General features: G+C 46.1%; 1 protein-coding gene across 1 annotated transcript in view; it reads left to right on the top strand.

Annotated features, from left to right (window-relative positions):
• Positions 1-14333, top strand: part of TMPRSS6 (transmembrane serine protease 6) — a 29307-nt gene extending 14974 nt beyond the window's left edge. Inside the window, exons 7-18 of the mRNA XM_053407468.1 lie at positions 957-1161; positions 2339-2475; positions 4240-4352; positions 5009-5118; positions 7412-7557; positions 8087-8185; positions 9194-9307; positions 10376-10492; positions 11290-11458; positions 12065-12336; positions 12848-12984; positions 13170-14333. Of these exons, the coding sequence (XP_053263443.1) occupies positions 957-1161; positions 2339-2475; positions 4240-4352; positions 5009-5118; positions 7412-7557; positions 8087-8185; positions 9194-9307; positions 10376-10492; positions 11290-11458; positions 12065-12336; positions 12848-12984; positions 13170-13331 (1781 nt within the window). The 3' untranslated portion in view covers positions 13332-14333. The remainder of the gene's footprint in view (positions 1-956; positions 1162-2338; positions 2476-4239; positions 4353-5008; positions 5119-7411; positions 7558-8086; positions 8186-9193; positions 9308-10375; positions 10493-11289; positions 11459-12064; positions 12337-12847; positions 12985-13169) is intronic.
• Positions 14334-14811: the final 478 nt, after the last annotated feature.

Below are 14811 nucleotides of genomic sequence, written 5' to 3' on the forward strand. Positions count from 1 at the left end.
CCTTCAAAGTGGTCTTGTTTTAAACTAACAATTGTTAATGCTAACCACAGTTTCACTCCAGATTACACAACAGAACCATGGTTAATTAAAAGGAAAATCTCCCCAAAGGAGGAGGGAGCATCCAAACCTGGGAGGAGGCTAGGCTTGTTAACATCATGCTAAACCATGGTTAAGCTGACATCCACAGGTTGTCTTTGCCCATGTATATGTATATGTCTTCGGGGGTTTTTAACATTTGTGCTTATACTCCAGAGTGGGGAACTGGATCTAGCTGCTGGCCAAGATTCCTAAATCCCCCAGCCTGGTCATAATGACATAAAGTATAATACATATGCTTTGAAATAGCTACTTATTACTTTTACTATCTTGTAATTTTATTCTCCCTCTTCCTATGACTGTTTTATTAGTGCTTTAAACTTAAAAAATGTAAAATGCAAAAGATGTTTAAAAAATACTTTTGACAGTGCACTTTTAAAATGTCATTTTGTAATGAAACAGTTCGGAAATGAGCAGAAATGAAGAGCACCATTGGGTCAAAGCAAAGCATTTTTTTAATAACAATTCTGTTGATTTCAATCAGAGATTTAAGCATATCTTTCACCTTTTTCCATTGGGACAAAAGGACTTGAGCACAGTTTTTGGGGTGACAAGGACTGAGATGGCTAGCAATGCTTTAAAGAGAGAGAGTGGTGCCACTGAAGAACCAGACTGGTTACTAAATTTTGATCGCATCAAAAGAACCTGGAGGAATGCAGAATGCAAACCCCTCCTATGTTACTTCACAGGCTGCAATCCTACAGAACACTCACTTTCCTCAGAGTGAGCACCATTGAACCTAATGGGGCTTAATTCTGAGTAGGCATGTCAGTGGTGGTGCTGTAAGACCCCTTTTCTGCAAGACAACTCCCCCCCCTTCAGTCTAGTGGGACGCTCTGCAGTTTTGTTTCTCTTTGTAGGTTGCTACAGGTACAGCTACATCAGAGAAGATGCTGTGCTCAAGCTGAGGGGCCCGGACTACCTTGCCTCTAGCTGCCTCTGGCATCTCCATGGCCCCAAAGGCCACATGATCAAGCTGCGCCTGGAATGGACCCTCTCCGAATGCAGAGACCGACTGGCCATGTATGATGCAGCAGGACCTCTGGAAAAGCGACTCATCACTTCGTAGGTAGCTTTGATGCCATAGAAGCATGAATGGCAAAAGCTGGGGCCACGGGGCTGCTTTGCGCATCACAGTAAAGCCGTGTTTAATGGCTTATACTGAATGAGCACATAGCAACGTGGCACGACCGTCTTGGCTTGGGGCTCGTCCACACTTCTGCAAAACATGGGTCCAAGAGATTTTCCAGTTGTCCGATGCTTTCTAGCCATGGATCCAAGCGGGGTTTGGTTTTCCAGTTGCCCGATGCTTTCTAGCTATGGATCCAAGCGGGGTTTGGTTTTGTTTTTTGTCCCACTGCTTTCCTCAGGAAAACTCACTATTTACTGCTGAATCGGAACAATCACCAATCTACAGAGAAACTGATTCGTTCCAATTCAGCAGTGAACTGAGAGCGGGACAAGCAGAAGTGTGCATGAGCCCTTGGCTGGTGTGATGTTTGAGTGGGAAATGGTGGTTCGTTTCGCTGAAACATGCCACAGTTGGGAAGCCCAAAACAATGGCTTTTTTGGAGCAAAAGGAATCACAATTTCTGCATTAGACATAACAGTAAGCCAAGGGTCATGGCCTGGTTTCCACATTAGCACTAGGGTAATATGACCAGAACTTTTGGAAAACATTCAGGAAAACTTTCTGACAGAAAGAGCTGTTCGGCAGTGGAACAGACTCCCACAAGAGGTTGTGGACTCTCCTTCCCTGGAGGGTTTTAAGCAGAAGTTGGATGGCCATCTGTCATGGATGCTTTAGCTGAGAGCCCTGCATTGCGAGGGGGTTGAACTAGATGCCCCTTGGGGTCCCATCAATCTCTATGATTCTGCAAATACAAAACCCACTTTAAAAAAACACATACACAGGCATGTTCTTTAAAAAACGTTTCTAGCCGTCCTGGTGATTAAGGGCTTATCCATACTTCCTCTTGTACCACTGCTTTCCCCCACAGAAAGCTGCTCTTTAGTGCTCAATCAGAGCAAACAGCAATTGGGGGTTTTCCCCAAAGTGGGTTTTCCCTTGGAAAGGAGCTAGGCAAGGGAGAAACTGCTCAGACCCATGCTTTCTAGCCACAGCACAAGTGGAAATGTAGATGAGTCCTCATCTCCCCTCTTCGAAGTCCCTTCGTTTTCTCTCTGCCCTTTCCCACCTTGTCAATACACTCATCTCCTCTGTTTTCACCCTTTGCCCCAGGCTGTATGGCTGCAGCCGCCAGGAGCCTGTGGTGGAGGTCCTGTCTTCAGGCCCCGTCATGTCTGTGGTGTGGAAGAAGGGGATGTACAGCTACTATGATCCTTTCATACTCTCTGCACAGGCTGTGCCCTTTGAAGGTGAGGAAGGATCCCAAGAGGTCTGGAAAGAAAAAAGAAGATGCAAACCCTTCACTTCCTTTGCCAAACATCACTCATCATAGATATAGATATTTATTACAATTTCAGCAGCCAACACCATATCTGAGATGTAGAGTAATTGCTATCTATTATGGAATGGAAGCTTTGCACAATAATTTGGCCCAAGAATTCACTGATGTTTGGAAAGCAACTTAGACACTAAGATAAGCGCAACCTTTATATAAGAAGATGTAAGACAAATTTCCACCTTGTACTAAAGCCAGAATCTGGGACAGAAGATTGCGCAGTAATTATCCATGCTGGCCTCTGGACAGGAGAAAGCTTAATACTTAGCACCACATCTACATAGTTCTAACACAGATGAGCCACAGAAAAGCATATCTCCTTCACATGCAAAAATATTCCAGGTTCATCTCCTGGCATTTCCAGTTAAAGTGATTTCAGTTTAGGGCTGGGGAAGGTCTGTGTGTGAGGAGCCAGTCATCATAGACAATACAAGGCTACATGACCCAGTGATCTGACTCTATATAAGGCAGCTTTGGGTGTTTACGCCATCACCACAGGGATTCTCTATCAAAGTTAGCATTAGGATATCCAAACAGCAACCTCTTAAATTATGGAGCAGGGAACTTGTGGCTCTCCAGATGTTGTTGGACTCCAATTCCCACCAGCCCCAACCAGTATGATGGCCAGGTGTTGTCTACTGTTTTTCTAAGTAAAACTGCTCTGAGTGGTTCTCCATTTGCTAAAAAGAAAGTAAATGGACTTGAAGGTCCATAGCTTCTGATTTGCAAGGAAGTGAAAATGCCTCAATCAAATGCACAGGCATGCTTCCCTGCCACACACAAACACATGTGCACATACACTGGCTATACAGAAAGGACTGTGTTAGCCAAAGAATTCCCTTATACCATGTCCAAACCATTGATCCAAGTTCCTCAATATTGTCTTCACTAACTGGCAGTGGCTCTCAAGTGTATCAGACAAGAGTCTTCCCCCAGGGCTACCAGGAGATCCCAGGGTCTGAATCTTCACCACTTCCTCTTGTTCATTGGATTGGACATCAGGGTCTGGAAATTGACAAGGTGCCTATAGGCAGTCCAAAAACACAATCAAGCATATATTTCCTCAGTATATATTCAATGTCAACATGAGGAAGCTCCTTGACATCTCCGAGATCTGTTATCAGTCTGCCATGCACAACTGCAGATTTGCTAAAAGGTAAAGGTAAAGGGACCCCTAACCATTAGGTCCAGTCGTGGCCGACTCTGGGGTTGCGGTGCTCACCTTGCTTTGTTGGCCGAGGGAGCCGGCGTACAGCTTCCGGGTCATGCTTCTGGCGAACCAGAGAGCGCATGGAAACGCCGTTTACCTTCCCGCCAAAGCGGTACCTATTTATCTACTTGCACTTTGACATGCTTTCGAACTGCTAGATGGGCAGGAGCAGGGACCGAGCAACGGGAGCTCAGCCCGTCGCAGGGATTCAAACCGCCGACCTTCTAATCATCAAGCCCTAGGCTCTGTGGTTTAACCCACAGCGCCACCCGCGTCCTGCAGATTTGCTAGCAACGGTTAAATCATTGCATCAACAGAAGAACTATAACTCATTTCTCCCTGAGACAAAGGACTGTCTAGTTTTACAGTGTTTCTATGAGCAGTCCCTTCCTCTGAGTCGGAAGTATAAACATAAGCAACATTTTTTTCAGTGGTTCAGCTGGTGTCAGAATATTTCTGTCTTTTCAGCCTGCCAGATGAATCTAACGCTACGAGGAAGCCAGGAGATACAAGGGAACATCAGGACTCCGTATTACCCCAGTTACTATGCGCCCAATACGCAGTGCACATGGCACATGACGGTGAGGTCTCTTTGTCCTTTGCCAGATGAAGATGGGCTGTGTGTGTCCTTCTGCACCAAAGCAATCAATTAAATTCTGTACCAAAAGAATTCCATTATGCACTTATTATTATTATTATTGTTGTTGTTGTTCTTGTTGTTACATTTACACCCGGGTCCCTATCTTGAAGAATCGCACTCAGGGGAGTGTGCATGACTCTCTTCCTGCAGCCTCAGATTTCATTCTCACAACAACCCTGTGAGGTTGTTTAGGCTGAGAACTAGTGTGGCTGGCCAAAGGTCACCAGGTAAATGTAGATCTGAACCCAGATCTCCCTGGTTGCAGCCCTAATGTGTTCTCTTATTTTGCACACTTAAAAAAAACCAAACCATTACTGAGCCTCTTGTTGAGGATACTATGTCTGCAGGTGTTCATCTCTCTCCCCTTCTCCCCCTCATGCCTTGCTGCTCGTTTCTGTATTCAAAGCCCCTTTACCTAGCATTATGCAAATACGATAGTTAACATCAGAGACAGGGAAGCTGTGGCTCTACAGATGCTGCTGGACTCCAACTCCCATCAGCTCCAGCCAGCATGGCAAATGGTGGGGGGTGATGGGAGTTGTAGTCCAACAAGTTCCCCATCCCTGGTTAACATGGACAACATCTCCATCTTTGCAGGTCCCATCTCTGGAATATGGAGTCGTCCTTTGGTTTGATGCTTACACTCTGAGGAGACAGAAGCATGACCTCCCATGTACCCAAGGGCAATGGACCATCCAGAACAGAAAGTAAGGGGATCCTGACACTTTGGTATGGCTGTGTATGTCCCTTTCTTCATGGACGCTCCAGCTCACTTTTTATTGGGTTGGCGTTATCTCCTGGATTTCTGCATTTGTTCTTCCTGCTGACCATCATTCAAAGAGCAATCTGCTGGGAAAGGTTCTCTCCACCTGCTCCTGCAACATCATATCCTCTGTGCTTTCACTTCTTCTAGCTCTGTGCTTTGAACACCCACCTGACAGGCAGAAATTCAAGAGGTGCAGCTCCCCCCCTTTTTTCCACTATATCTCCATATCACTTGTTGTATTTCTGCCATAGTGTGGCTTTTAAGAGCCCTGGGCCTCTGGTTGCTTCTACATGAAGTGCATATGGAACAACTGTCCTGATTTGTTTTCACAAAGTTTGCATGGCAGTCATATGCAATCACCATCAAGGGGTTGTTATCTTGAATTTTCCACTGTAGTTTCTGGTCACTTTTCTTACAGTAAAAAGTTATTTTTGGGGGGGAGAGGATTTGTTGTGCAAGAGAACCTTGTTTAGCAGTTCCTATCTATTGCAATGTATTTGCTTTCTTTGTGGTGGGTTATAAAGGCACATTCTTATCGTGCAAGGAGCACATGCTAGCAACTAGCCTGTGCAAAAGTGTGAGAGCCTGGAAGTGTCTGAAGAAAAGGTGGCATTCCTGATTTACTTGCAATCATAGCTGGAAAAAGGAGGTGCACCAACCCCAAGCATTTCCGGTTCCCTTGCTTTGGTAGGTGCATAAAGTAACTTGAGGACTCCTTCCATGTGGATCAGTCCTAAAAGTTATCCAAACTTGAGATTTTATCCAAACTTGAGTTTAGACTCCCCAGCTTGTAATTCCTTCCTTCTATATTTTCAGAGGTATCATCACAATGAATATCCGTAGGGCACTCCTTTTTTCAGGGCTTCAGTTTCAAACCCACCTTCTGTTTTCGTTAAGCTGGCTACAACCAGTATCTGGCATCCTTGGCTAGTAATCAGGGTTCAAGTGCCCTGGCAGAGAACACTGCTAATGGCGTACCTCATCCTGCCCTCCTGCACCAGCTGGGTAGCTGGATCTTAGAGATACACACTATTTTATTTCCCACAATGCCCTGGAACCGAAGGATCTGCCTTATACTGAATCAGACCATTGGTCTATCTAGTTCAATGTTGCATTGTCCGGCAGTGGCTCCCCAAAGTTTCACACAGGGAGTTTTCCCCAGCCCGAGCTGGAGATTGAACCTGCGACCTTCTGCATGCAAAGCAGATGCTCTCCTGCTGAGCTGCGGCCCTAGAACAATTCTTCATAGGGAATCAAAACAGCAAGCAGTTCAGTCGCCTGCTGCTGCCCACTGTGACTGTCATTGGCTGCAACTATGCCTGCCCTACTAGGTTGGTGGTTCTACTAGAGCCAGTAGCAGATGGCATGGAGGGGCAGAGGTGCTCACCTGACCTCTGGCCAGTGATGTCATTGCTGCTTACTGGAAGGTAGAGGGAGGAGAACAAGAGGGAGGCAGTAGCAGTGATGTGGTCGATGCAGTGCAATCCAGGATTCCTGCTGGTGCTTGCACCATGCTGACCTAGCTGACCTAGTGTCAGGCTTGGGGAATCGGCTTCCTCCCCTGTGGCTGTAGAGAATAAGATTAAATGAAAGGAATGTCTTACCAGTTAGAATCTTTAATAATCACAGTGAGAGAACAAAGGACACATCTCCAGGAATGGCGGTGCTCCCAATTAAGTGTCACCCCCCTCTCCGTCCCTATTAATCTACGTCACTCCTACATCTTGTAATCTGAGCTTGTAGCCCCTGCGCTTTCTGTTCTGACACTTTCTGAGCTCTCCATGATTTTGGAGAAGCGGGGTGGATACTACCCAGAGACTGTGAATCTGTTAACTCTCTCTTCTAGTGTTTCTTCTGCTAGCTGTTCCCCATCTGGTACATCCCAGCTTCTGCCTTCTGAACTATGTCCCTCTGCAAACCACTGTTCCAAATCTATACTGTCCTCCTGCTCCTGGGAAGATTCAGGGTCGGGGTGTGTGTGTGTGGCTCCCACCATTTTCCCTCAGTGCAGCCCTCCTCAGCACGGTCCCTGACACCTAGCTGCTACTTTGTCCCTTCCCCTCTACCTCCCAATAAGCAGCAGCTCTGCAGCTGAGCACTGCCACCCCATTGCACTGTCCACTGCTGACCAGCAAACTTAACTAGGGTGGGAGGCTCAAACATGGACTCAGCCTTGAATGAACACTTTGCCAATGTCATATTCTCCTGCCTGCTCTTCTTTTCATTTTAACCAGGTTGTGTGGCTTGCGGACTTTGCAGGCCTATGCTGAAAGGATCCCTGTCGTGTCCAATGCTGGGGTCACCATCAACTTCACTTCTCAGAATTCCCTAACGGGGCCTGGAGTGCAAGCGGCTTACAGCCTATACAATCAGTCAGACCGTGAGTTCAAAACATGCAGTTTAGCAGCTGATCAAAGTATTAGGGAGAAATCCCATCATACCCTGCTGTTGGATCTTTACTGTCTTGAGGGGTGTGCATGCTTTATGCTCAATGAGTGTTGCAATCTGTGTACCAGGCTGGGTACACAAATAATTCAGCTTTGAGGATTTGGCGAGCACCCTGTTGCTATAAACATGCAATGCAGATAGAATTCAGAAAGGCTGCAATCCTACCTTTCCTTCTCATGTCCCAGAACTTTATAACATTGATTTTGAAAACCTATACTCTCCCTGCCTCCAAATGGAACTTGAGGTGGGTTAGGAGCAGTAAAATAGAAAAATAATGCATGCAATATTTGAACTGACCTTTAACTTAACATGCGGACAGCACAGTCCTATGCATCTCTACTCAGAAGGTAGTCCCATTAAGTTCAGTGGGGCTGACTTACTCCCCAGGTAAGTGTGTAGGGGATTGTAGACTGAATGAACTAACATTATTTTATTTTATTCATTTATTTTGCTTTAAAAAGCATGCCCCAGAGAGTTCCTTTGTTCCGTGAATGGGCTTTGTGTGCCAGCTTGCGACGGGATCAACGATTGCCCCAATGGATTAGATGAGAGAAACTGTGGTGCGTGGCTATTTACTTTTTTCATTCTCCTCCATTCACACTGTTAACTGCCCTTCCTTAGCAAATGCCCCTCCAATCCATCCTTGGCCAGTACTGTTGGTCAGCTAGACCCAAGATAGAACATTGGAGAAGGGAAGAAAGTTTCTAAGGCAGCCTTCCTGAACCTGGTACTCACAGTTCTTTTGCATTCAAACTTCCATCTGCCCCAGTCAGCACAAGAAATTTGTTCTAAGGAGTTAATCTGCTCTGATCAGAAAGCCTCTGTTTGTCATTTGTTCTTATCCATAAGTTCGATCAGCATTAGAGATATTCCCTTGAATCTTCATTCTGTAACATTCTATTGTTTGAGGGGAATATTTATTTCTTGTTAAAGTATTGATACCCTGACTTTCAGCTTCATAGTGGGGCTATGAGCACTAGTGCAAAGTGATTTCAAAAACTGATAATAAAAAAACACAAAAAAATATACAAGCTGAAGCAGAGAGCAGCAGCAGGAACATTATTAAAAACAGCAAGTAACCATTGTAACACTAACCACCAGACTAGGGTTTCTGCAATGTGTTATTGATGCAAACATAGTGGCATAGTGGTGGGTTTATACCGGACCATCCATGCATCATTCTGCTTTATTAGTTGTTCTGCAAGGCTTCCCCAAACTTACTACATTATTTCAACATAGTGCAACAAAAGCAGGACAAAAAAAATAAACCAGAACATTTGTATATAAAAAAGTTACAGAATTTCAGCCGGAAGTTATGAGACATGCACTGATTGTAAAAGTAGCCGTATGTCCAAGTTGGAATTTTTGCAGACACAAATAGTATTCAAAGTGGGATCGTGTATAATTGCCATCATGAGCACAAATCATCATGAATGCACAACAAAAAGCACAACGGGAGGGGCCCAAAATAAAATAATAGTCCGCCCCACCTCTGCCCTTCTTCAGCTTGAAGACTCCCAACACCCATCTCAGTCCCTCTTCTCTTCCTGTGTTTTGAAATTTGCCAGTATGCCCTGCAAAATTCCAGTGTCAGGAGGACAGCACGTGTATTGAGTTCTCCAAGGTCTGTGATAAACACCTGGACTGCATCAATGGGAGTGATGAGCAACAATGCAATGAAGGTAATGGTGTCAGGCACCTACATTAGAATACCATTCCAGAACTTTGGCGTCACAGGGCAGAGTGTTAACACAGGATACTTATTTATCCTTCTGAATGTTATGTCAATGTCACTGCATTGCCAATAGTGATCTTCCTGCAGCAAATAGCTTCTTTGGGGATAAATAGCAGTTTCAGTGGGAAGATGACACGAGGATAACAAGTTAACCCTTTCCCTCCTGGATTGGGGGGTTCCTCCCAGTTGCTTTTTTATAAAAACACATGGCCACTTCTAAGCATTTTAGTGTTTTGCTTTTTTAAAAAAAGGTTATAACATATCATAGTTTGATCATACATTGTCCATAATGTATTTGTAGTGTCTCCGTCATATCACTTGTCCAACCCCATCAACCCCAGTATTTACACCACCCATCATTTTGCTTCCCCCCACCCCCTTACAGCTGCCTATTCCGGCCAGAGAATTTTTGACTGGGCAAATTGGGGAGGGGGAGAAGTCAGGCATGTTGGCCTGTGCCTGAGGTCAAGGAGGGCTGTACCCCATTTCCCCCCTGAAAATATAGGCCACTTCACTATTTAATATTATCGGCCAATTGACCATGTAATTTCCAGTAGCAGTCAGGGGCCTGGGGCAATGCTGTTTATCTGACCTCATGTCACTGCTGTTACCATGGTGTGTTGTGAAGAGGAGGGGTAAGGTGGCAGTGAAGTCAGCATGGCGTACGCAGAGCAGCAGGAGCACCACATAGGCTCCACCAATATAACCTCACCATTTCATCCTTCCTAATGATGGCAGTGGCGGGAGGTCAGGCAAGCAGTGCTGCATGCTAACCACTAACAGTCTGTATAGCACACTGCTGGTACCAGGCAAGCATTTTGGGCATAGAGAAAGTAGTTTTAGCAGTGGATGGTATTCAGTGCTATGCCTACTCAAAGTAGACCCATGACATTAATATACACAACTTAGATCCATTGATTTTAATGGGTCTACTCTGTTTAAAACTTAGTTGAATACAACCCAGTAGAAGTAACACTTCCCATTCCTTTCTACTTCCACAAATCTCTCCTTCCAGGAGTTCCCTGTGGACTTTTCACTTACCTGTGTGCCGATGGGAGCTGCGTGAAGAAACCCAACCCTCAGTGTGACTCAGTCCCTGACTGCAAGGATCGCTCTGATGAGATGCACTGTGGTGAGATGTTAATAGAAGATCTGCCCTAGTTAAAAATAGTGTGGGCAGCCAAATCAGAGGAGACCCTTCTATTTATAGTGCTATTGGCAGAGGGGCTCTAAAGAAGATCCCTCTGTCATGAGCTGAGTCTATGGGGCCTCTGCCCATACACACTAACCTGCAAATAAGTCCTATTGAACTTAATTGGACAGGGATGGGGAACCTGTGGTTCTCCAGGTACTGTTGGACTACAGCTCCCATCATTCCTGACAACTGACCATGGTGGCTGGGGTTGATAGTTGTAGTCCAATTATCTCTAGAGGTTCCCCCACCCCTGTAACAGGACTTACATTTGAATAGACATGCTTAGGACTATGCTGTTAAAGCAAGTATGACGAGCCTGTGTCCCTCCAGATGTTGATGTGCCAGGACTCTCGCTATCTCTGACCAGTGGCCATGCTGACTGGGCCTGACGAGAGCTGGAGTCCAGCAACATCTGGAGGTACACAGCTTTCCCATCAGATGGTAATAGTGATGTCTTGCTAATAGCGCTGTCAGGGTGGGCCTTCAGGGATGCGGCAGATGCACTGCAGTTAAATGCTCGGCTTGGAGATGATCCAAAATGCTTGGTTCACATTATGCTGAGGCACCATCCTTGGCTTTCTGCATCAATAGTATTTGTTTATAATAAGCACAAGGCGAACATGTTTGTCTGTCTTCTGAGGTGATGATTTACAGGAGGTGCCAAAAAAGATGGGGATGGCTCCAGTCCTTGTTTTTTAAGGACTTGATTTTAAGTTGTTTCCCTCTTTCCTCAGACTGTGGATTGCAACCTGCACTGAACCGCATTGTGGGTGGTGCCCATTCTGTGGAAGGGGAGTGGCCATGGCAAGCTAGTCTCCAGGTGCGCGGTCACCATGTTTGTGGTGGGACACTGATTGCAGATCGCTGGGTGATCACCGCCGCTCACTGCTTCCTGGATGACAGGTGAATGGGGGTGATGGGGAAGGAGAGCTGGAACCTCTAGATAGGATACAATCCAGGTAGTTCATTAGCCACCACTCAGATAAGCCTCCCATCTCTACCTGATGATGTTTGGGTCCACGTCTACTGTTATTCTGGGCCTCCTTTATTTGACTCCAACGTCCCCCAGGGTGAACCAGTCAGCTCAGAATGCAACAGAATTCTCCAGCTAAGGAATTGTAATTGTAGACCTCTGCAGATAGGGGGCACACTGCTAATGGAAAAGGGAGGAGGCAAGAGCCCAAAGGGACCCAAAGTTCACAGGTTCGATTCAGGGCATCTCCAGGTGAAAGGCTCAGGTAGCTAGTAAGGGGAATAACTGCTGCCAGTCAGAACTGGTCACCCACATTGTGAGAACTGGATGCCGGACTAGATGGGCCATTGGTGTGATCCAGCAGGCTCATCTTATGCTCTCAGTAGCAACGCTGAGCTAGGTGGATAATAGTGTGACCTGGTGTGAGGCAAGATCCTCCACCTGTCCCCCTGAGCAGTCTTTAGGGAGCTGGAGAACAGGAGTTGCATGCGTGCAAAGATCTTGCCGAAACCCTTCCCTCCCCTTTTGCTTTCCAGGCAGGCTTCCCCCACTGTCTGGACAGTCTACCTTGGCAAGCAGCTTCTGAATGTCAGCAGCCAAAACGAGGTCTCCTTCAAGGTGATTCGTATCCTGCAGCACCCGTACTATGAAGAGGACAGCCATGACTATGACGTGGCGCTGCTGCAGCTCGACCACCCAGTCATCTATTCAGCCTTCATCCAGCCTATATGTCTGCCTGCCAGCTCTCATCTCTTTGAGGCAGGCCTCCTGTGCTGGATCACAGGCTGGGGTGCAACTAAGGAAGGAGGTAATCCGCAGTATATATATATCACATCCTTTCCAAGAGTCCCCTTTCTGCAGCTTTAAAAAAAAAAGAATCTAACTGAAGCCATGCAATCAGCAGCAACCTTGCAAGAACACCTCTTGAGTTTTGCAGAAACGGTGCATGTACAATGGTCAGGTGTGTCCTATCCTGTCAAAAACCCAACCCACCATCATAAAGTAGTATGACAAGCTAAGGCAGAATGTTATCGCTGAAACCTGCTTTGCAGTAAGATGCTCCCAAGCTCCCCCTAGCGAATCTTTCCAGAAAATCATGCAAGCGTATGGATGGTATTTCAAAGTATCAGGTTTGCCAATAAGCTTGTTTGGGGGGGTGGATATATGGGGACGTTTTCAATGCTTCTCCTGCCTAAGACCTACTGAATGGGTAGGAAATGCAAATGTGGAATAAAATATGTGTTGTGGAGAATTTCATGAGGAGGTAGGATTTCTTTTTCCTTCAGTCAATCTTGCTGACCTTTGTACCCGACATGCAGGTCCCAGCAGTAAGATTTTGCAAAGGGTGAGTGTGCCGCTAGTGCAGCAGGACATGTGCAATGAAGCCTATCACTACCAGGTTACGTCCAAGATGCTCTGCGCTGGCTACCACGATGGAACGAAGGACTCTTGCCAGGTAACTGGGTGCACCACATCCCACGGCACAGAAAGGTCTTCTCAGGCCCTTGTCAACAAACTTTCTTGTTTCCATGCAACTCATTGCATGGCCAGTTTCAAAGCACATTTCTCCGATTTGTCTCCTTCTCTTCCACTTTTTCCCCCTGACCTGACTGGTGTTTTTTCCTTCTCCTTTCTTCCTAGGGCGACTCTGGGGGACCTCTTGCCTGTCAAGAGCCGAGCGGCAGGTGGTTTCTAGCTGGCCTGGTGAGCTGGGGAATGGGATGTGCACGTCCGAATTACTACGGGGTCTACACCAGGATCACCAGTGTAATGGAATGGATTAAGCAAGCCACAAAGAGCTGAGCAAATGCCCAACCCGTTTTCTCTTTCGAGGCAATGCAGGCTGTGTGGAGGAGCCACCTGCAGGCCTCCCCCCCTCTCTCCCATGTCCTATATTTGTTGGGACATCCCACATCAGCTCATGTCCCACTTAATATTCAACTGTTGCTAGTCAAAGATACAGTGCTGGGTAGCAGAAAGCATCTGCAAGGACCACAAGTGAGGTGGGACTGATATGAAACCCAAAATGTGAGGTGTCCCTGACTTATGAGGAACTGCAAGTTATGCTCCCCTGCCATTTAGTCAGTTGCGTCTTTGGTGCTACCAAAGGTAGTGTCTGTCATTGGTTTGTTTTCTAAGATAACCAGAGATGGGTAATCTAAGAACAAGAATGGGGAACCTTCGGCTCTTCCTAGATTCCAACTCCCATCCTTCCTGTTGGCTGCAGCTGATGGGAACTGGAGAAATGCTTAAGCCTTCACCTTAAGCACCCCAAAAACTTGGGCACTGATCCAACACATGCTCAATTACTAACTAGCTACATTTCAAACATTAAATTTGGCCAGAGTAAAGCAAGTGAACAGCAGAAAGCATATTGGAGCTGCTCACAAGACTAGAACTCTGTGGAACTCTGCTGAGAGTGGGACGCAACCCCCCACAAAGAAAAATCAGTGGGGGTGACCGAAGAGTTTGTGGAAACACATAAATGCAGTGGGGGGGATAATCTGAGGGCCCCCAGTTGCTGCTGGACTCAGTCTGCCACCATCCGTAACAAGAGATGTACACTTTCTAGAAATCTTGAGGACTGGGGCAGGGCGGGGGGTGGAGGGAGAGAAAAAGAAACCAAATATATGCAATACTAAGCTTCTTATCAAACCCATTTTTACTGCTTTACCAGCATACATCGTCTTATAACTTAAATATAAAATTGTAGCATTTGACATATTTATGAAATTTGAAATGATCAATGCCTTAGCTTTGTGCAAGCAATATTGCAAATGTAGCCAATTGTGGCCTATTTTGTTTTCTGGGTCTTTGTCAGGATTCTGTTCCCATCCAAACCTTTTGATCCTCCAGTAAGGCAAGATGGCAAGTGCCTTGTTTCCTAGTTTGCAGCAGTGTGTTATCCGAGGCTGGAGATAGAAAGGTCAACCAGAAGGTAGGACCAGCTGAAAACAACAGAAGCAGCAGGGTGTTTGCTTCTGGTATCTCCAAAGGTTGCCAGAAGACAGCAAGCAGCAATTCACAAGCAATGAAGACCCTGTATGCTTCTCTCTCAATGGCAGCACATCAGGGATGAGAGAACCTGTAGCCCTCCATATGCCATTGGAGGACAACTCTCATCATCCTTGACTGTTGGCCATACTGGCTGGGGCTGATAGGAGTTGGGGCCCAACAAGCAACAGGAGGGACCCATACCTGCCTTAACCCATCAGAGAAGGTTAAATCCCAAGTTTCATAACAAAAGTTTTATTGCCCTAGATTTCATCTCTAGGTTCTATTC

This window comes from Podarcis raffonei, chromosome 10, assembly GCF_027172205.1.
Source record: "Podarcis raffonei isolate rPodRaf1 chromosome 10, rPodRaf1.pri, whole genome shotgun sequence".
Taxonomy (NCBI): domain Eukaryota; kingdom Metazoa; phylum Chordata; class Lepidosauria; order Squamata; family Lacertidae; genus Podarcis; species Podarcis raffonei.